The sequence below is a fragment of the Anolis carolinensis genome, chromosome 3 (assembly GCF_035594765.1).
Source record: "Anolis carolinensis isolate JA03-04 chromosome 3, rAnoCar3.1.pri, whole genome shotgun sequence".
NCBI classification, from domain to species: Eukaryota; Metazoa; Chordata; class Lepidosauria; order Squamata; family Dactyloidae; genus Anolis; species Anolis carolinensis.
In genome coordinates this window covers 184,990,965-185,013,966 of record NC_085843.1, presented here as the reverse complement: position 1 = coordinate 185,013,966, position 23,002 = coordinate 184,990,965, and the positions used below count along the sequence as shown (strand labels likewise).

The 23,002-nt window shown below is 40.3% G+C and overlaps 1 protein-coding gene across 25 annotated transcripts in view; it reads right to left on the bottom strand.

Moving 5' to 3' along the window:
• camk2g (calcium/calmodulin dependent protein kinase II gamma) overlaps positions 1-23,002 on the bottom strand; it is a 209,604-nt gene that overhangs the window by 67,672 nt on the left and 118,930 nt on the right. For all 25 annotated transcript variants that reach the window (XM_008114262.3, XM_008114265.3, XM_008114267.3 and 22 more), the window contains exons 4-12: positions 19,229-19,283; positions 18,305-18,370; positions 14,075-14,147; positions 5,237-5,339; positions 3,923-4,006; positions 2,951-3,045; positions 1,603-1,725; positions 1,253-1,336; positions 801-843 (exon numbers count right to left, since the gene is read on the bottom strand). In XM_008114262.3, the coding sequence (XP_008112469.1) occupies positions 801-843; positions 1,253-1,336; positions 1,603-1,725; positions 2,951-3,045; positions 3,923-4,006; positions 5,237-5,339; positions 14,075-14,147; positions 18,305-18,370; positions 19,229-19,283 (726 nt within the window). The remainder of the gene's footprint in view (positions 1-800; positions 844-1,252; positions 1,337-1,602; positions 1,726-2,950; positions 3,046-3,922; positions 4,007-5,236; positions 5,340-14,074; positions 14,148-18,304; positions 18,371-19,228; positions 19,284-23,002) is intronic.

Below are 23,002 nucleotides of genomic sequence, written 5' to 3'. Positions count from 1 at the left end.
CCGACGACATGGGCCTCTCCCAGACAGAAGAGGCACTTGGCGTGGCCGTCGGAGTCAGGAATTTTAGCGGCACACTGAGTGCAGCGTTTGAAGCGAGTAGTAGACATGAGAATCCGAAGTGAACCTTGCGGCGGAAAAAAAGAAACTGGAGAGCGGGCGCCCAGGGCCGCCTTATATGCCCTCTGGGGACGGGGGACGTGGCTACCGCCAAAATTTAAACTTTAGCTTGGGAAGAGTTTCCGTTGGAACCTGCGCAGGCGCAGTCTCTCCATTAGTGTGCATTCACAGAGTACACGAAGAAAAAGCAGAGTTAACCCAACTTCTTACTGAGAAACAAACTGTGTCAAAAACCCCAGAAGGAAAAGAACAGCAGCAGCCGCCTGGATTCTTTCAGGGTTTTCTGTAATGGAATTTGAGAGAGCTTCCACTCCATTTCTTCCCATAAAAAACTTGTTTTTGCATGGAATTATGCTACTGTTTTGAGCTGAAAGAAACAAACCTTCTACCACAAGATATAAAGAACAGTATTCCTAATTTAAAAAAAACTCAAGGATGCTGAGTGTGACCATCATGACAGTACACTAACAGATGACCTAGCTCTCAAGTAGGTCATTACATTTCTAATTCCAAGTTAAAGTGATGACAGAAAATCTGCCATATGAATAAATGTAAATTGTTTCATTAGCTGACTTAAGCATGACCACTCTGATTTTCATTCTGATATTTGATTAACTCATATATCTTGGCCTTTATGAAAACAGATGAATGAGGGACAGGAGAAGGGAGGAAGGAATACTTACCTGAGAAATTCCGAGACACCAGCATTGTTGTGAGGATGGCACCCTGAAAAGAGAGAGAATTGACAGTCTTGCCCTGTCACTGGACAGTTGGCATATCCTTATATCCTTACAGGAAACAATGTCTTTCAAGGAGGTGAGCACTCTTCTTCCCCATTAAAGGACACACATGCTTACTAAGCCCTGTACTTTGTTCAAGTATAGATTTATTAAATCCAAGAAAGGCAAATCCAGCTAATATATAGGATAATTATTTCCAAAATTGAAATATTAAATGTTTAAACTGTAGCGGATGCTGAAAGCCAGATCTGCAGAGAAACATTCTGACAGACAGCAGGCATTCCTAAACTGAACAAGAACCTCAAAGCATGTGCCAATAGCATCAACGCACATCACTACTGCCCCCCACAATCCCAAATTGTAGAAACACAAGCCTGCATTCCTTTCAGATTTACCTTTAGCTTTCTCCGGGCATTGAATTTTCTCAAGCATTCCACGGTCTCCTGTCTGTGCATCATAGAGGCCACAGTGGATCGTTGCTGGTGAGGGAAAGAAAAAAACAGGCCGTGTGATTTCATTATCTTTATTCTCCTTTCTCTCTCACACACACCTCCTTCACAGAAAAGCAGTACTAAGTAAGAGTAGGCTGGGCATTCACAAAAGCCACCCTTACTTTCAGCTTTTTAGCTCAGCCCTGCTGGGAACCAAGATATTGCCCAATCCCCATGTCTTAAAGCATGGACATCTACTGCAAAAGACTCAGCCCTTTCCAATTACGATGGAATTAGAGAGGAGAAATACTTACACAGACCCATGGGTGCTTAAGAGCTTGATCCGCCGTGATGCGTTTCGCAGGGTTTATCGTCAGCATTTGGTTGATTAAGTTCTTTGCTTCAGGAGTCACAGTATCCCACTCTGGAGAAGGAAACTAAAAGACCAAGAGAGACCACTTGAAGATCCCTTATTTCTTTATGAACTTTGGCTGCACCCTCTGACTTAACTGGTGGCAATACTACTTGGTTCACTGATGGCTTATCAGCTAAACCAATATAGGAATAGGAACATTAGTCTCTTTAACTCACTTCACTCTCTTCATACATGATGATTTGGTCTGCAAAGTTGCAAATGCATTTTTAAAAGTTGCTTTGATTACATAATACATTACTTTTAATGTTGCTGGGATAGGGGGGACACATTCCTCAATTTTCTCCCTATTGCAAAAACGTTTACAAAAACTGTGCAGTTTCAAATACATTCTTGTGTGAAAAGTAGTTTCCAAATTATTTAAATGTTTAAACCCCAAGAAACTTGGCTCCTTCTTGTGCCATATAATGGTCAGGGGAAACTGAGCATCATTCTACTACATTGAGTGTGCTCCACCACTAAACCATGTTCTCTCCCATGAAACTATACATACATATGGAGTGCAAATACTGAAACTTAAAAATGTGTTGACCATTCACTTATTTCTGTTTGATGTTTAAATAGTTCTTCCCACCATTTCCGCCCCCCCCCCTCCCCCAGATAAAGCCAAGGTAATAACTGAACACACTCCTTTTTTTCTCCTATAACAATTTCCACATTAATGAAGTGTAGTCTGGCAGATGGGAAGAAAAGTAGAGTCACCACAAGCCCTACTGCACAATCTCTGAAGGAAAGCAAATTTAACTGGGGAAAACTGCTAGGCAGAGACCTCAGGCACAACAACCCTTTGCCTGGCATGATGTGGGTTGCTAAGATTACAGTGCAATTGCATCTGTTCTAATGTGATAGAAGCAGCTAAAACCATTGCTCTCTGAAAACAAGCTTCATTTCCTGAATAAACTGCTGTGAAGTCCTGCACCAACATAAAGGAAAAGCAGCTCTGAATGGTAAATAATTTAAGGGAGCCTTTAGACACCAAGTAGTAGCAAACTCTCAGGTTTGCCAATTTCAAATCATAAAACTCCTCTACAGCTGGGGAATCCATTAATCAGAACTACCTATTAAATAGCAGTAAAGGGTCATTGCATTCTCTCCCCGTTTTACCAGACACAATAGCAGTAATATACTTAGTACCACTTTGCACTAAATGTACAAAACGTAAGGATATTCTTATGTGTGTTTATTTTGTCCAACTATAGAGAAAAAAAATATATGAAGATTTATCTTACATCATAGGCGCCTGCTTTGATCTGCTGATATAGTTTGTGCTGGTCTTCATCCCAAAATGGAGGATAACCCACTAGTAATATGTACAGAATAACTCCTGCAAAAGAAGAAAAAGGATAGTTGCACTGGATAGATCCAATGAGTACACAGTACTACACTCATTGTGTTTTATAGATTCTTGACTCCTATCTTCAGTGGACAACTACAGTTTGCCCTTCTTCATATGTCAGGCATGTTTTAAAATGCTATAATTCATTTGGTAAAAACAGCAACTCTAAAACTAACATACAAGACACAAGAAAACACGTGTGGCTTTTTCAGCTCTCGTACACCATTGTGATCCCAAACCAAAAGCCCATGAACTTTAGGCTCTAAGCCTTAGTGACATATTGGAACAGCCTTGTTTGGAGTTCATCTCTATATCTAGTCAACTATCCAGCCCCAGTGGCGAAGTGCGTTAAAGCGCTGAGCTGCTGAACTTGCAGACCGAAAGGTCCCAGGTTCAAACCCCAGGAGCGGAGTGAGCGCCCACTGTTAGCTCCAGCTCCTGCCAACCTAGCAGTTCAAAAACATGGCAATGTGAGTAGATCAATAGGTACCACTCCGGCGGGAAGGTAACGGTGCTCCATGCAGTCATGCCGGCCACATGACCTTGGAGGTGTCTACGGACAATGCCGGCTCTTCGGTTTAGAAATGGAAATTAGCACCAACCCCCAGAGTCAGACATGACTGGACTTAACGTCAGTGGAAACCTTTACCTTTTTATATAACAGAGAACTCAACTAATTTCTGGTATCTTACCTAGAAAATAAGCAATAACTGACCTAATATAATTCATTATTAGATGCAGTTATAGCTTATTCAGGCTGTTCTTCAAAATACATTAGACAAATTAATTGAGATTAAGTTTGATTTTACATAGAACAAAACACTCCCAAGCCCCAACCACATTAATAAATTATGAGAAGTCTTACCACATGCCCATATATCCACTGGCTTTCCATAAGGATCTTTTCTTAAGACTTCAGGGGACAGATAGCCTGGAGTCCCAGCAAACCCTGTCAAAACAATAACATGGAGCTGGCTTGGCATCTTAAAATTGAGTCATTACAGTAGTCTTTTACAAAGCCTGTACAAAACTTTGATTATTGTGAACCTATTACTTCTTTGAAAACTCCAAAAAGGAAACCAAAGAGTTTGATGGAATAGGAAGAGGGCAGAGGTTAGCTCTAAAGGTTATGCAAGTTGTCCATTTGTCTCTGAAGTTAGGAGCCCATAACTAACTTTTCCAACTGGAAAAGCTACTTTTTGGGACCATAGGTCCCCAACCCCGCCCCCCAGCCAACATAGCCAATGGGACTTGTAGTCCAAACAGTAACTTTCCAAAACTCTGATATACAATATAACTCAACACACCCCATTTCTTCATCACTGCTAGCAGTAGTGAATGAAATGAAGCAGATGGTCAGGAAAATCCAAAGACAGTTAATTTTACCATGTAGGTTGGCTTACTAGAATTTATTATAAAAGCCCAGTTAGGCATGAGAAGGAAGTTATTTTCTTTATAGGGCACAATCAATGCTAAATGTATGCAGAAGTTACATGAGTGGCATTTTAAGGTTTTGGGTTATGATGGGGCTCTAAATAGAACACCTTAATTACCAGCACAAACACTATGTTTGAACTCCTTTGGTAGTGCTGAAGGGTCTCTTGAGAATGACAGTTTAGGGCCTGGCACTTTCACTCTAGCTCAGGGAGTTGTACAAAGGCAGAAATGGGCAACAAAATGATAAAGCAAGACTTTTTAAATTCTTACAGTTTGGGTAATTTGACTACCATTTGATGCAGCAAAACAGCTGATCTGCTAACTATTGGTTGCCATACACACTATTCTTAACCAGTGTGAATATTATTGTGAAAACAGTCCATTCTGCCCTCATATAAGGCCTATGACAGTTTGCAAATCATGTGAGAGATATCTTATAGCTGTGGTTCTCAACTTTTAGTTCTCCAGGTGTTTTGAACTTCAACTTCCAGAAGTCCCAGACAGCAGGAATTGTGGAAGCTGAAGGACCAAAGTTTGAGAACCACTGTCTTATGACATAGCCTGGATTAATATTCAGAAAGGTGAATGGAACTACTCATAAGAAAAAAATAGTTCAATCTCTAAAGTAAAAATATCTATCAGAAATTGGACATTATTCATCAAACATCTGTCGAAATAGTACATTCTGCTTCGTAGTATATCTGGAGAAGCTTCTGGAGAAACGTGTTTTGAAGATACTTACCAAACCATGCTTGCTGTTCTCCCTGCACTTCAATAGCAAGTCCAAAGTCAGCCAGTTTGACAGCAGCACCTTTACACTTACTTGCAAGTAGCAAATTCTCAGGCTGAGTTGATGGTGGTGAAAGGTAAGAAAGAAGAAAAACATCTAGTCAGTATTTTTCCTCTATAAACATGTTGTCTCTGTTAAACTTTACATTGGCCAGTTTTGTTTCCTTCTTCAGATATATCCTTTAATCCCACTTTCCTACCTGCAATTATGTCAAGATCCATCTGGCAGTTAATTGCTAGGAAGAGATTAATGCTATTTCATCACCTTTCAGAAGATAAACTGGATTTGCCTTGAAATGAAGCCTGTGAACTTACCTATCAAAAGGATCCTATCATATGTATCTGATATTGCCAGTAGGTGGCACTGACTGCACATTTTCTTCAGATTTGTTTGCAATACCATGTAGAGACATAATACTGCAGCAAACATAGCAAGCTGCAGTGATACAAATACTAGAGAACATCACATGAGATCTCAAAGGCCCTGGACAAGTAAACAAGAGGATAACATGCAGGACCATATATATTCATTCATTTATTTTCACAGAGCTCCGTAAGAAAAGAATGCAAATTATGTAACAAGAGAAGCTGAAAACCCAAATTATGACACATTAGCATGAATCTGCATAATTTGGACAATTTTTGCCACTTGTGTAGAGGGGTAATGCACTGAAGCCCAGTTCCCTTTCTGCCTATTCAGCTCTCACTAGGCCCTCCTCTTATCTATTTGGGGATAGAAACTACTTTTCTAAACTGATTATGTATGCATTACTTGACCAGCATATAGCCCAGATTTGAGAAAAATCACAAAACACACACCATCCTGCTACAGACTGCTGAACAGAGTGATCGAGTGAAATTCATGTAGCCACTGCAGTACTGTCTGCTGATTAAATACTAGGCTGTTGGAAATTTTTCCTCTGCAAGAACATATTAGTCAGAGGCCACTACTTCCATGTTGCTCTAGACAGGCACTATGCACCTCTCTATTTAGGACATGGCTCTGTTCCAAAAAAAAGTCCAATGCAGATATCAGAGAAGAGGGCTGAGACATCTACTAAAGAGGGCATTGCCTGAGGCTGGCATCACTTCAGCTCTGAAGAAGCAAGAAATGTTGCTGCTCAACATGCAGACTTTGAATAAGTAACCTATGTAATTCATGTGGAATTACTAGAATTATCATGTATTGCTGCCACCATTGCATCTGCAAAAAAACCACCCAGCAGAGTTGTTTCAAGTATTTAGAGGGCTATTACACACTGGTCCTCAAGGAGAAAATAGTGACCCATTCAACAGCTCGCAGGGAAGAATTTGAGTAGCACTTTGTAGATAAAGTCACTCCAACCCGTTCCGCCTTGGATGTTGTTATTGATAACAGTTCCAATGGATGTAACTGTGGCTCCTGCTTGTCCAGTATTGATGGTTTCCTTTCAATTTGTGCAGCCTGGGGATCTGGACAGCATCCTTGGAGAGGTGAGGACTACCACATATATCTAGATCCTTGCCCTTCTTGGCTGATCAAACATGTCAGAGGGGGACTGGCAGAATAGATGAAGGTGGTTATTTATTTATTTATTTCGTGTCAAAAGCATTGCATAATAAATAAGTTTAAAAGCGATAAAATAAAGGAATCACAAACAACTAAATAGTTTTAGACCAAAAGTGGGCAATAGCAATCTCATTGTCCATAGCTTTGAACAACTCCTCCTCCATGCATGAGACAGGGCATTGTTGGCAAGCCTACATATGAGGATGAAGGTGGTAGTCAATGCCTCCTTGGAATAAGGCAAAATGTTAACTTGCCTCAAGGAGACAGTTGTGAGACCTATATTTAAAAAAGCCATCCCTGAACCCCCTGGCTATTGACCTGTGGGGTTCCTCAGGGTTCTGTTTTGATACCCCATGCTGTTAAACATCAAACCTCTGGGAAAAGTCATCCGGAGTTTGGAGTGCAGTGCCACCTATACATGGATGACACCCAACTCTACTACTCCTTTCTACCTAATGCTAACGAAGACATCCTGACCCTAAAATCAGTGCCTGTCATCAGTAATGGACTGGATGAGGGCAAATGAATTGAAACTTAATCCCGACAAGACAGAGGTGCTCCTGGTCAGTCGAGAGGCAGACCAGGGAATAGGGATCCAGCCTGTGCTAGATAGGGTCACACTCCCCATAATGACATAGGTCTGCATTTTGGGGGTCCTCATGGACTTGGCACTGTATCTGGAGTCCTAGGTATCAGAACTGACCAGGAGAGCCTTTGCCCAATTAAAACTTGTGCACCAACTGTGCCCGTTCCTTGAGAAGTCAGATCTGGCCATGGTGGTACATGCCTTAATTACATCCCGTCTGGAGTACTGTAACACGATCTATATGGGGTTGCCTCTGAAGAGTGCTTGGAAACTTCAGCTTGTCTAAAGAGATGGAGCCAGGTTGTTGGCTGCAGGAAGCGGACAACCCTCCCATTGCAGCAGGTTCACTAGCTGCCAGTCTGTTTCCAGGTACAATTCAAAGTGCTGGTTATGACCTTTCAAGCCCTAGAAGGCTCAGGTCTGAGGTACCATATATACCCGAGTATAAGCAGAGTTTTTCAGCCCTTTTAAAGGGCTGAACAAGCCCCCTTTCGGGTAAGGGTCCTGGTTGGCTTATATTTGGGTCAGCTTATACTCAAGTATATAAGTAATCAGAGTCTGACAGTCTTATCTTAAATTACAGTTTTATGTAAATATTCAAAAACATTTAATCTACTGATGCCTCATTTAAGGTAATTTTATTGGTATCTATTTTTATTTTGGTTTTTGAAATTTACCAGTATTTATTTATTTACAGCATTTATATTCCGCCCTTCTCACCCCGAAGGGGACTCAGGGTGGATCACATTACACATATAGGCAAACATTCAATGCCTTTTAACATAGAACAAAGACAAGACAAACATAGGCTCTGAGTGGGCCTGGAACTCATGACCTCCTGGTCAGAGTGATTCGTTGCAGTTAATTGCAGCTGGCTTGCTCTCCTGCCTGCGCCAGTAGCTGTTGCATTTCCCACCCTTGTCTTATACTTAAGTCAGTAAGTTTTCCCAGTTTCTTGTGGTAAAATTAGGTGCCTGGGCTTATATTCGGGTTGGCTTATACTCAAGTATATACAATAATTGGCTGACCACATATCCCTGTACAAACCTGCCCGGGATCTTCAGGAGAGGCCCTTCTCTCAGTTTCACCTCCATCTCAAGCTCAGCTGGTGGGAATAAGAGAGCGAGCCTTCTCTCTCAGTAGCTGCCCGCAACTCTGAAACTCTCTTCTTCTCAGGAAAGTCAGACTGGCCCACTCCCTGCTGTCCTTCGGGTGGCAGGCTAAAACCCTTTTATTCAGGTAGACTTTTAAAGAAGACGGTTTTTAAGATCAAGTCAGGGAGTGCTGTGGTTTTAGTTTTGAATACGTTTTTAATCAGTTTTAAGGATTTTAATTAATTTTAAATACTATTAATGTTTAATTCTATTTAAATGTTGTATAATTTTGGAATTTAAATTATATTGAAATTATTTTATTAGCTACTTTGAGTCTTCTTTGTGGGGAGAAAAAGTGGGATATAAACAAACATAAATAATAATGTGGAAATGGGGATCTGCACCCAACTCCCTCCTTCCTACCAAAAGAAGACCAAGAAATATTTCTTTCAGCATCAGATCATGCAACTATCTACCAAGCTCACCCAAATAATTAAAAAGCTCACTCAGTGCAATCTTCCTGGCTTCTGAGGATGTTCCAAAGCATTATGAAATAGGATCCTCATTTGGGACAATCCTGGACACCCAGGAATAACCTCTAACATTTATGGTGTAATCAGCTACTGCATGTCAAAATGAGTAGGTTTCTGAGGAAAGGACTAGAGGGTCAGCCATACATTAGTTCTGCTGTAAGGCAGTAAGGGTTAGAGTTCACCTTCCAATTATATGGTTTATATTGTGATCAAGAACTTAGAGGCAGAAATGTGCTCTGATCCTGAAAGCACGGGCTGAAGTCTAAGGCAAAAAGCAGCATTGACCTGTACAGCCTACATAGGTAATCATCTCTCATGACTAGTTTATGCTCTAATCAGAATCAAGTGACAACATTTCTACTGGTGTGTAACACTGAAAGCTGGTGCATATGCATGTGGGAAAGTGCTAATTTTTGAATAAGATTTCTCAGTATGCTGTCTTTCTACATGCAAAGAGGCTTTCTCCCTGGATTGTTTGAGCACACAATCTCCAGCTAAGAATACGAACTGATATAGACCAAGGAAAAGTTTTGTCCTGTGATTATTATTTAAACTGCCCCCATTTCAATTTTTATCTAGATAGAAATTACCTACTTTAAGGGTAAAATAAGAGCTTTATATCTAGAGCCAAAATACCAGGGAGGGGATGTGTGCCACAACCACTGCTACAGAGAAGACAGGTTGTAGCTGTTCCCATCATCCCTTCTCTTTGCCAGGAATCCCTACTGCATATTTGCAGAAACAAGCACCAGGCTTCCCAATTATGAGGCAGAAACTTTTGCCATCCCCTGCCTGATAAGGGAAATAAGAGGCTGCTTGGATGGATGGTGGACCTGCCACTGGCAAGGTCGTCCCTTTCAGAATTGCTTCAGGAGTGGAGCGAGGGAGGCGGCCAGTTGGGGAGGATCTCAGTATAGCTGGTGCTGTGAGTAACAACATTATGTAAGATCTGCTGTTTGTTTTACCTAGTTTTATTTTTAAACACTCAATTTGTTTTAATTATGATGATTTTTCCTTGCCGAGTGCTATTAAAATACATTAAAAACAACACAGACATCCCAATCACACCAGCCCCAGCAGCCTGCCTCTCATCATTCCATAAATGCCCAATGGCAGGTGTACCTTTTCACCAGCCTGCAAAAGGTAATACCATATCTACATTACTTTCTTCTCAGTTCAAAATATTTATGCACTTAAGGCACAAACTTTGAAAGAAAGCCCTTAATTTGGCAAAGGAGTGATTGAGTAAATGTCAGTTAGGAAGATTCACTGGATAGACAAAGGAGAAAGCGTGCCAATTTCTATTCCTGCCATATGATTTGTAGTTTTTAGGTTTTTTAAATTTTCTAGACAGTACATCTAAATTCTCATATTCTTGGCAAGAAATGATTTGGCAGAATGTTCAGAAGCAAATTATTTCAAACTCCTGATTAGACCAAAATGTGATACTGAAACAGATGATCAGTAGGAGTTATGAGGATCAATATCTAATGCTTAGGCTCCATTACAGTGATTACATTCTGGCACTTGATGTCTTGTTTTTAAAAACATGACTTAATCATCTCAAAAGACTGAGGAAAGCAGTTTGCTCAGTGCTGAGCATTAGGTAGGTGATGGACCATATGATCAAGACCTTGGGACTGAGTACGTGCGGTTAGATCACATATGGCAGACAATCGCTATGTTTTCAAACACTAATATAAATCTCTTATGGGGAAGGCCAATTACTCACAGTTACACTTTGTGTTTTATTTTAAAGCTTTTTGGCATTTCATGACTCTCATTTATGTATATTGTTACTTATGTAAATTCAGAGCTGTTGTGCTCTTGATTCCGAACTTCTGCTCACACTCCCCTACCTATGTGATGCACCACTTACAAATTTCCATTTAGAAATGGCAAAAATAATCCTAAATCGATTAGTGTCTAGTGTTTGTCAAAACCAATCTGAATCATACTAACAGAAATACAAAATAGCTGTGGAGCCAAATGTATCAATTCACAATGTAAGAAAAAAAAAAGGGCTACCTTACTACCTTACATCTTTCTACCTTTGTGCAAAAGCAGTTACTATACAGGACGTTTAAGTCGCTTGTAAAGGTATGAGACCACCATTGTCAAGGGAGAAGGTCCTTTATAAGATTGGGAGGAAATAGCCAGACACAATGATGCTTAATTCCATTTCGGAGCAGTGGCTAATGTAGCACTTATTCCAGGGCATATCATTACTATTTCAGTATGTTTGAATATTATTTTGCAATAAATCTTTCCCAGAAACATATCCTTCAATAGATTAAAGCACTGCATGAATATTATACTCATGCAAAATATCCCAACAGTGTCAATTCCAGAAATGTTCAGACTACTTTAGTGATAGGATGTTGCTCAAGTTCTGACTTTCCACTTTCATATTTTATTGTATTGTCTAAGGCATTCTACCTATCCAGTATCAAAACCAGGGAAACTGAAGAAGATGTTAATCCTATGCTCTATAATTCAGTATGGATTCACATAATATTCCTGGCTGAAGAGAGACTTGTTGGAGAAGCATAGAAATGACTGAGGCATCAGAAGAAACCTTTTTGTCACATCAAACAACATTTCTACTATTAATCTGCAAACCTTCCAAAACTAACAGTCAGCACAAAGAGGCAGAGAGCGCCACTGAAATGTTCTTGGGACCAAAAAAGGAGACCAAGATCTTTCCCATGAAACAGAAACTTTTTTTTCTTTTTGGTTTTGGAACTGACTGTAATAGGCTTGCTGACTCAAGTTCGTAATTGGAAGGCTATGGGATCTTAAAAGTTTCAATGCAAGCACAAAACATTTCTTTTAATAAGTGAATAAGATATGAATGGTGCCCATTGAACATATAGTCCATTCGGGTGAGAAGGGTGGGATATAAATGTTGGAAATAAATACCGCAGACAAAAAAAATTAAGTTGTAAAAGATCATTTTGTAGATGACAGAAAAAATAGTCAAAACATATTGGGCAGTTTCTCCGATAACAGTCTGATAAGCCAGTAGTTTTCAAATGGCTTACCATCACAGATTAGCATTGATTTGTCTGACAATGAGCCTTTATTAGCTAATGTGCAATTCTGGCAAAACCTCAAATGATTTAGGGGAAAATTCATGAGGAATCAGGGGACAGCTGTTGGTCCAAGATGTCATCACATACAAGTTAAGGGCAGATGCACACCATTTCTCCATTGCAGTGCAATGCAGACAGCAAGGGAAATGCATAGTTGTCAGACATGAGGAATGGGGATACTGAAAGATCTGTACTGGGTCTAGTGTTAAATCACCTGAATTAGGACTATATAAACTTGCTGATGGCACTAAGTTATTCATGGCAGCAGGTACAAAAATGGAACTGGAAAGAGGATTTCTGAAAGAGGAGTTCCAAAGATATCTCTTCATTTGGAAGACCTGCAACAAAGTGTTGAATGTGGTTTGATTTGAGAAAATGTTCAGTGGTGCAGAATAACATTATATAAACCCTTGTTGGGGTTCTCACATGATTGGGTGGACCAAGTGGTACTAGGAAAGGAGCGAGTAGCTCAGTGAAAATATCAACCAAATTTATAACAACTATGATAAATGACACATATTATTGGAATTTTGTATTCAGTTCTGGTTTTTCAGTCTTTATAATGCATAGAAATAGACCAGCAATTTAAACAAATGAGGACGTTCACTCTGTCATCCACATAAAAATATACTACTATCAATGAAAATGAAAAAGTTTCATGTATTTGCTAAAACAATGTACAATATAGACAAGGGTCATTATAAGTAGGCTCAAAATAGTATCTTACAGACCCTATCATTCTAAGTGGCAACATGATCCATATTGTAGGGATAACATCTTCAGGGTTGCAGTGAATTATTTAGATCTGAATATTTTAATATTTTCTATAGTCCAAAATGGTATGAAATACTAGAGTTCCAGGAGCAAATATTTTGTTAAATGACAGTTAGGATTGAAGAAAAATGAATGAGATAATAACCACAGTGGAATGTTTTGCAAACACATTTTGAAAAGCAAAACACTAGTAGAGTCTCAAATATATTGCCACAGTTTTATCAGATACCACACCAAAATATAAACCCACCCTGCTCAAGCTTCTCAGAAAATAACCACTTCACACACTCTGGAGTCTATTATGTAGAAAAAAATGGATACAGCAAAAAACAAACAAGGTAACAGTTAAAGATAAAGAATGCTATGGGTTTAACTCCAAATGAAGTGGGTTCCAATACAAAGTGCCTGCAATGATGAATCCCCCCCCGCCCCGCCCCGCCCCGCCCCGCCCCGCCAAACACTCATATTTGGCTTGAATCTGCTAGAAGCACATTTGCCTTCTGCTCCCTGCAGCACTTACGTAGCCAAACTGCACTCACTTCTTCCCCAGTGGCATGCATTTACTTTTGCTGCAGGAACTGGCCCTTTCTTCCAGATGTGTTGTCAGGACGGACATTACTCTTATTTTGCTGCCTTTTAAAAGAAACTCTTCTCATCTAAATTACTTCTGCGCCTGAGCTCATACTTCTGCACAACAACCTGTGTGCACACCATTTGCAATTTCTGAATTCGAATCCTTGAGTGAATTCAAGTTCTCTGCTGAAACATAAAGTTATGTCCTGGCATACATACAAAGAACACAATTACTCCTAAGACAAGCACAGTGTTGGTATGGGAAAATGTATGACTTTATGAGTGATGGTTACATCTGCGGGAGATAAATGTATTAAATTAAAAACTGTTGGACACAAAGACAGTAATGTCAAGGAGCTGCCTAAGGTTAGCCAAAATCATGATAATTAGAAAGAAAAGCTGTGTCATTGTCTTGTTTCAGGCAGAATCTTGTTGGAGCGCTGCACCAGTCAGTTACTTGGGCCCGAGTACTATCTCTGTTGCCTAGCCAGTATAGTTACTCTGGCACAGTGCATCAACAACCTTTGAGCCTCTATTTTCACCAATTGCAGTCTCAAAACGGCATTTCCACTGAAAGTGAAGATTACCTTTAAGTCCCTGTGTACAATATCATGTTGATGAATATGATTGACGCTCTCCAAAATCTGGTGAATGCAGTGGCTGTAGAAAAGGAAAGGAAATGTTATTGGTTAGTACATTTATTTCTTGAATATGTGGCATACTTTCTTTCTTTCTTTCTCCCCTGGCAGAAATATTAGACAATACATACACTTCAAAAGAAGGGCAGTAGATTCAAGATTCAACAGTACATAAAATGCTGTTCACAAGCAAGAAACACTTCTGATGAAGCTCCAAAGTGTTCAGGAATCCCAAAAAGAGATCCATACACCCCACAAAAGAGTGAGTGGGAAGCTGCACTGGCCTCCATTTGGCAGGCTCTGTTCAGGCTTTAATCAAAAGACAGCCTCCTCCGTCACAGTCAAATTGGGAAGCTGCCAGGATGGAAAGCTTTTAGTAGCAACAAATGCAAGCACATTACAAGGATGATGTGTCTGCAGAGAGGGGCTGGACACCTTTTAAGTACAAAGCCCACTTAGCCTGCATTTTTAGTTCCCTTATTTCCATCTCCAAGCAACACACACGCAGCATGCTTTCTGCAAGCTCTGGGAAAATCGGCTGCCTTTATTTCTCTCTTTCTGCAGTAATATTACAGAAAGCGGAGCAACCTGTCATTTACACTTCTCATGTCAGGACAACATTACACCCACACCACATGTGAGTAAGGCGACACACAGAGAGATCTTTGGGAAAGCTCATCAACCTGATAGAGGTTTCCAGGCACTTGGAACGAACCAGACACAGCAGCTGGCACGTAAGAGACTTACAGCACACAAGGAAGTTTCTTTGATGTACGAGGCAGTTTGCATCTTAACCCCTCCTGCAAGACACCTGGGGAGTCTACAGGCTTCAAACCCTCCCAAGGTAATTTGAAGGAAGCAGAGAAATCAACCTCATCACAGTGCAGAAAGAGGGACATGGCAAGCTTTTTTTCTTTTAAAAAACAAAATCCATCATTTTATTTTTCATAAAGAGAGCTATATTTTAAATATAGCAATGATTGGAGAAAGGCAAAAGAAAAGAATTCACTGTGAGTACTAGTGGATGTAGCATAATCAGCAGAGGAAAGGACACAGTAACCAGCTGGTACAACAAGAAGCACGTAGTCCTTTTCAGTGCCGAAGACTGAGGCTTGCTCTGGGAAAAAAGGCTGTGCAAGGAACCTCACCACCCAAGTAAAGAGGTTGGCAGGCCCTGTGGCGCTCTCTGCAATCCCAGAACAGGAATAGAAAAATCTGTACAATAACTAGAACAGAGCCAAATCCACAGCAGTAGACTTTCTGGCCAAAAATGGCAAAAGCGCAATGAAAGGTCAGATTGGCACAAACTCCTCTCTCACTTGCTCATTCCCTCAGACTGCTCTGGAATGCAGCTCTGCGCAGCCAGGGAACAAGCTTGCAATGATTCAAGCAGGGCAACATTAGACCTGTTCAAGATGGAGAAGGGAAGTGTAGAAGAAGGTCAACTGCGGACAGGACTAGCCGAAGACATTGGCATGGACTCATCCCTTCTGCCCTCAAAGGCTGACCATCTGGTCTCATTCATCTCCTTATCCCCCAACAAATCACAGGAGGTTGTGTCAACTGTTCTTTTTTTTAACTACTCAGAAGTAAAATTCAAGACTGGGATAGACTCTGCACATAAATAGAATGATACACTGATTTTTTTTACTCTTAATTGTTGGACTTCTTCCAAATGACACAAATACACAATCAATGGAGTGGATGATATCCTTCCAAACTGTCTGCATAAAACCAAAAAAAGGGGACAGAGATCATGGACTCTGGCAAGGAGCTCTGTCTGCAGAAAGAAGAAAGAATTGGGCTTCCTTTAGTAAGCTGACACCATTTCTTGGCTATTAAAGTCACAGCCAGATCTTCCTCTCACTCACTCGCATGTATCAAGTAGAACTCACTGACAGCATTTCCTGTCATTATAAAGACTAGGAACTTTTTAATTTTTTAAATTGCATTTCCCACCTCTTGAAGTCACCACTGCTCATGGCCTGCTTGCTTACTTGATAAAATTTGAAGCAAAGCTACAAATCATCTGGATGTAGTAGTAACTGCTCTCCAACTGCAACCTATTTGGATCATGATTGTAAATTACTCTATAAGAAAAACTCCTTGAGTGAGGGAAGAGTTGTGTGAATTGATCTACTTTTGATTCCTGACAACCAAGGTTTGGTAAGGTAAGTAACACATGTGGCACCAATGTTGCGCTTTTGTAGAAATGTCACATATCAATGTGACATATCAACGAGGCCCAGAATACAGGGGAGGGAAATACATGGATACATTAGAGTGATAAGTCCTATTAGAAAGCTAGATTCCCTTTCTTTACAAGCAACACCTTTGCTACACTGAGCACCTTTTCTTGCTGCTCTTAAGATTTGTCTCATGTGAGCAATCATGAACCTTCTCTATGTTATGCCAGAACTGTAGGATGATGTCCTGGCCTAGCAGCTGCAGAGACCCCTTCCTCTGCTTCAACTGCCATTCCTTCAACTGCTAGGAGGAAACAGGGAGACAGACAGACAGACAGAGCTCTATTGTTTCCTGGCCCAGAAACTTTTAAGAGCCCCTCCCACTGCATTCACGTGTAAGGACCTGTCCTCTGAGGTGAAGACCACTACCTGCTTTTACCATCTGCCTGTCAATTGTACATTGTTTATTTTTATCAGTCACCTGTTAATCTGGCCAATGTAGGAATAACATATTACTCAGAGGAAGGAAGGAGTTTACATATCCATGGGGAAGCCATTGGAGTCATAGAGGGAGATTTGGATTAGAAAGATGAACTCAGTAACATCAAAGTGGGGAGTGAAAGTTTGCCCCCAAACTTTCACCCATATCAAAATAGCCTGGCTAGTCATGGTGACTGTCTCCCTGGTTTTAAAATGCTGTTTTTGAATGCCATGTCAGTAAATGGAAAAACAAGTGCCTTTCAAGACTTGATTTTGAGAATGCTGACCAGGTTAAATGAGACTGGAGGTGGGGGCTAATAGCTCTGCCTGCCAGTTTTTTACTATACATCAGCAGGCAAGGCAAAGGGGTCCAAAAGTGGAGCAGCAGTGATCTATCGTGATTCCATCTCCCTGAACAGGTGCTCCATCCCACAGTATGAAGAAGGTGGAGATGGTGGACTCCTGTTCAAACCCCTGGCCCTCAGAGCTCTATTTTGTCCCCCATGCTGTCCTGGTCCTAAATCAGTGTCTATCATCAATAATGGACTGGATGAGGGCAAATAAACTGAAATTTAATCCAGATAAGATAGTGGTGCTCCTGGTCATAGGGATTCAGGCTGTGCTAGGTGGAGTTACACTCTTCCTGAAGACAAAGACATGCTGTTTGAGGGTGCTCCTAGACTTAGTCTTGAACTTGGAGGCCCAGATTTTGGCAGTGGCCAAGACTGCCTTTGCACATTAGAGAATGCCTTCTTGGTAACTGCCCCTTGTCTCTGGAAGTCTCTGCCTAGTGAAGCCAGAATTATTTTCTCCCTGATGTATTTCTGGCGGCAGGCGAAAACCTTTCCTTTCAGGCAGGCTTTTAAAGAAGACCTCTTTTTAAGATTGAGGAAGAAAGTGCTATCTCCCTATTTATGTATTTGAATGAATATTTAATGTTTTTAAGTTGTTCATTTTAATACTCCTATGTTTAATTCTATTTTATGTGTATATGTTTTTTGTTTTAAATTGTACATTTTTTGTTTTATTAACATTCTTAGCCACTTTTGAGTTTCTTTTAAAGTAGAAAATATGGGATATAATAAATAAATGACACAGAAAAATAGTGCAATAGCCACGCCTTTTACGAAGAAATGACGTGATAGCAAAGGTCTGACTTATGAGAAAGTGACTGAAGTCTGAACTATAGGACATCAAGACATTCACTTCTCTGAAAGCTAGGATGGGAGTTGCACAGACCTCCAAATATTGTTGGATCGATCATGCCCCAGCAATCTTAGCTAGCATAGGATGATGGATGTTGCAGGCAAACATCACCTAGAGGGTCACATGATCACCACCCCTGGTTTAAGTAAATTGATCATATGGGGGGGGGGGGAACCTGTACAGAAATGGGGGCAAGCTGTATCTAATAGGGTATAGAATGAGAATAAATATTTTATAGTACTCAGCTCCAGAAAAATGAGGACAGGCCAGAGTGGCCAATCCAAATCATGAGAAGACATTTTCTTACCTGGCATCTGCTTCACTGTAGTATTCCCTGGCAACAATATCTTCAAAGAGTTCTCCACCAGTGACCCTAAAATCAGATGCAAGATATGAGAATAAAAAAATAATTCTCCTTTAGGAGACTGTCAGAAATCACATCTCCAGCAGAAAAATGTGGAAGAAACCACCTCATCAGACTTTCCTTTTAAAAAAGTTTTGAAAAGATTGAATTCACAAGCAAGAGATGTACAAGCGCTAAGAGCAGCTGGTGAAACTGCTTGATAAAAGAAGACATATAAAGTAAAAATGATTTTTTTTAAAAAAAAAATCCAGAGACCATATTATAACAAAAAAAAATTGGTCCTTGGTATATACATTAAGACTTAAGGCAAGTTGAAATATTTTGCTTGGTTTAAATTGCCAGTTATTCATTATTGTTGTAAGCAGAAGGCAACAAAACGAAAAGCAATTGTTATTCAAGAAACATTTTGATATTGTAAAAATATGATTTAGAAACTACAGGCTTTGTAGATGATTGTAGGCAAAAATCTCAATTTCTGAAAATATGCTGATGGTTGAGATCAGAAGGAATGACATGAAGACTTCTTCTCCCGATGAAGGCAAGTAGAGGGTAAACATTACAAGAGATATACATAAGAGGAGAAATTAGATAGATTTTGATAATTTATACAGGCTGCAGAATTATGCATTTCTTGTAAAAGATTTAGGTAATACTGGTGCAAAATGCCATTTTTGTCTTGTTTTGCACTTAAAAAGACATATAGCTCTGAACATATCAAATGATGTATGTATGTAGAGAGGACTGGAAGAGCAGAATGGAAGGAGAAAGCAGAACAATCCCAAAAACATCTTTTATTTAGCAACTCTTTCTACAGCCCACACATTTGTGTAAGTGATGAAGGATCAAAGCCAAATAGAAAGCACTTACAAATCGAAGACGAGGTAGTGGAAACCTTCTTCTGAAATACTCTCATGGAGCCGCACTAGAAACAACAAAGACAAACAGAAGCAAGAGACTGAGGAACAGAGCAAGAGAGGCATTTTCTTTTTAGATCTAGGCAAACCCAACAGAAAGATAGCACCAAAAGCTTGGGGGAGGGGGGGGGAGGCTTCACTAGCCAGGCTCGTCTCATGGTATTTTTTAAAATGTGCATTACTGTCACAGAAATTTGCCACTTGATTATTAATAATTACTAAACTACATGGATTTAGTGCTTTAGAGGGGTGCTATTCAAAGTAATGGTTTATGGACTGGTGATGGACCTTGCCAAGTTAAATAGCTTGAGATGCCCCTCTTTAGGATATTCAAAAGTGCTGTACACACAACCTTATGGATTAACAAGGACATTAGGAAACTCACCACATTTTAAATAGGGAATTGAGATTAGGAAAATAGCTTGCCTAATGCTCTTCTTTTTGAAGTTCATAGGTTGATAGGGATTAGACATGAACTGTGATGCTCGTGATTCAATCTTATTTATTTATTTATTTATTTATTTATTTACATCATTTATATTCCGCCCTTCTCACCCTGAAGGGGACTCAGGGCAGATCACATTACACATATTAGGCAAACATTCAATGCCTTTTTAACACAGGACAAAGAGAAACAAACATAGCTCCGAGTGGGCCTCGAACTTATGACCTCCTGGTCAGTGACTCATTGCTCTCCCGTCTGCGCCACAGCCCCGGGCATCAAATGGATAAGAAGCAGGAAATGTATGACCATATTCTCTAAGGTCCCTAAGTTTCTCTCACTCTTAGGGAGGTGAGGGGAAGAATCAGAAAAAGGATGCCCCCCAGTACTATTTTCCTGTTGCATCCCAAAGCCACTATGATACTTATATGTTTCCCCTTTTTCAGGAAATAGCAACTCCTACGGGCAATGTAGCTCAGGGAAAGGTTCTAATTCCCTTTCTCCAGTGCCACACTACTGATCTTTGTCGATATTCACCAAACTGCAGATCTCCTGTACCAACTTACTCCCAAAACCCTTTGAACCTCCTAGCAACTTTAATTAAACCCCTATCTCCCACTGTATGAAGGTAAAGGTAAAGGTTTTCCCCTGACATTAAGTCTAGTTGTGTCTGACTCTGGGGGTTGGTGCTCATCTCCATTTCTAAGCCGAAGAGCCGGCATTGTCCGTAGATACCTCCAAGGTCATGTGGCTGGCATGATTGCATGGAGCGGCGTTATCTTCCCACCAGAGCGGTACTTATTGATCTACTCACATTTGCATGGTTTCAAACTACTAGGTTGGCAGAAGCTGGGGCTAACAGCAGGAGTTCTCCCCGCTCCCCAGATTCGAAACACCGATCTTTCGGTCAGCAAGTTCAGCAAGGCTAAAAATAGGTTGGCATGTTAGAAGGATTACTAAGACCTTGTAGCTACAGACCCAGAATCTCAATGAAATAGAAAACCTGTATTTTGGGTGCTTCACGTCAGAGTATCAGTGAATTCTCAAAACAACTGGTTCATCCTCCATGTAACACATTTCCTATCACAAAGGAAACCACGGATGTTCCAGTTTTTCTGAAATTTGTTCATTTGGGTGTATGGTTATTCCGTTATGTTCCATCAGCACCTATATTATGAAGTGTGAAGTTTGTTAATTTGGAGATATGGGTATTCAGTCATATTGGGCCATCACCTATATTATGAAGTAGTAGAGCCTTGACACACAGGGTTACCATTGCAGAGAACATCGAGTCAGGGCAATTTTCCTATATTATACCAGCTCCTTGGGCACCATCATATCTATAGAACCTTCTCTAGAGAAGATTCTATGAGCTGTTGCTTTTCCTTTTGAACATGAGGTTTCTTGTTTGTAGCCACAAACTATCCAAGTCACCTCCAATTTACTAATCATGAGGTCAATGGTTCAAAAACAGATTGTGTAATACAAGTAAGAGCCTAATAAGTACAGAACAGGACACACAAAATTATGAAAAACACACTGGGTTTATTTTAAATGCCACCCCTCCCCAGAGTAAGACAAGATAGCTTCCAAGCACGGTAAATTAAAAAAACATTTACAGTAACAGTTAAAAACAATTATTAAAATCAGTTGATAAATTTTAAAACATCAATCTGAAACATACCAAGGTTTTTAAAGATAAATAAAACATCCCCAAAAACCAACAAAATACCATAATCACAACCCCGTCTTATACCTTAAATGCCTCCTTAAATAAAATGTTTTTGTCTGCTGGCAAAAGTAAATCTGGGAGAAAGCCAGTCTTGCCTTCTGAGAAAGGATATTCCACTAAGAAAACTTGCTGTTGTGTCCTCAAACAAGCCACTGGCATGGTGATGGGATCAGGGGAAAACCTCCTCCTAAAAATCTTGGAGCTCCAGCAGGCCCGCAGATTGCCTGAACCCAAGCTTTATGATCTGCTCTTTAAATTGTACCAGGAAGTGAACAGGTGCCTGTGAAGCTGTTTTAACAATGGAGTTATATGCTCCATATAATAAATAATTGAGATTGAGATTACAGCTTTGGGAGAGTGCTACAGCCTTGCTACCAGAAACCAACTGAAGGAGTAGTGGTTTCTTCCAAAGAAGCAAGAGATGGATTCATGACCATAAGAAGAGTTGGGAATTCAACACCTCCTAGGGAATGCTGCCCCACTCAAAGACTGCCAAGAAGGACCTGTTCCAGTGATAATATGAGCCAGTGACAATCAGTAGAAGAGTGCTGCAGATGTTGCATTTCCCAAAGGCCAAATGGACAGACACAGACACAGATATAAAGAAACAACCAGAAGAATGTGCAAGAAGATCATTTATGCAATTTCCAGTAAAAGAACAACTACTGAAGATATGAGAATGAGACATCTCTCTCTGAATCAATTAAGAAGGTAGCAATTAGCTAATAAAATCTGGGCAGTGGCAGTTGAGATGAAGGAAAGGGCCTTTTCTCTATCTGGGCTGTGACTGCCTCTTCCAAAGCCAGGGCAGTGGCAGTAGGAATAGAGAGAAGGGCTTTTCATGTGCATCTAAGACAAATGATGTCTTAGCATGATGGGGCTGTGCCTGCCTCTTCTTCTCCCCCTCTGAGGCCAGGGCATTAGTAGTTGGAATGGAGACAGGGCCTTTTGTCTGCTTCTGGACTTAGGCACGATGGAGCTATTCCTACTTCTTCATGCTTCCCTTGTGCGATAACACAAGTACTGTAATACGATTAACAGGATGGCCACATGACATTGTTAAATAAATTTTGGCTTCAAGATGAAATTATGGAAGATAAACCAAGTGATTGATACTGTGGGCAATACTTCCAGTATCAGTAAAAATTATTCCAACCAAACATCACGAACTACGGTACTCTTATTCTGCTCCAGCAAACTTTCCAATCCCTTGGAAGCATGCCCCAAAAACTTGATTCAGTAAAATCTTTTGATTTCTTGAAATGGAACAGTTATCAAATCAGTCTCAAAACAGACTCTCTGCATGAAAAAAATTCACTTGGACTGCATATAGATTTGCATCCACATTCCCACAACTAGAAGTCAATTCCTCCATGTATTACTTGGTGTGCATGACTGCATGTAAGCTAGTAAAGGTATTTGAACCAGAGGATGATGTTCTGGATTTCTGTTAGTGGAGAAAAAAATCAAACTATAAGCAATAAAAGAAAAACCATGCTTAATAAATCCATTATGCCCCCCGTTACTGTTAAATTACAACAAGGCCTTCTAAC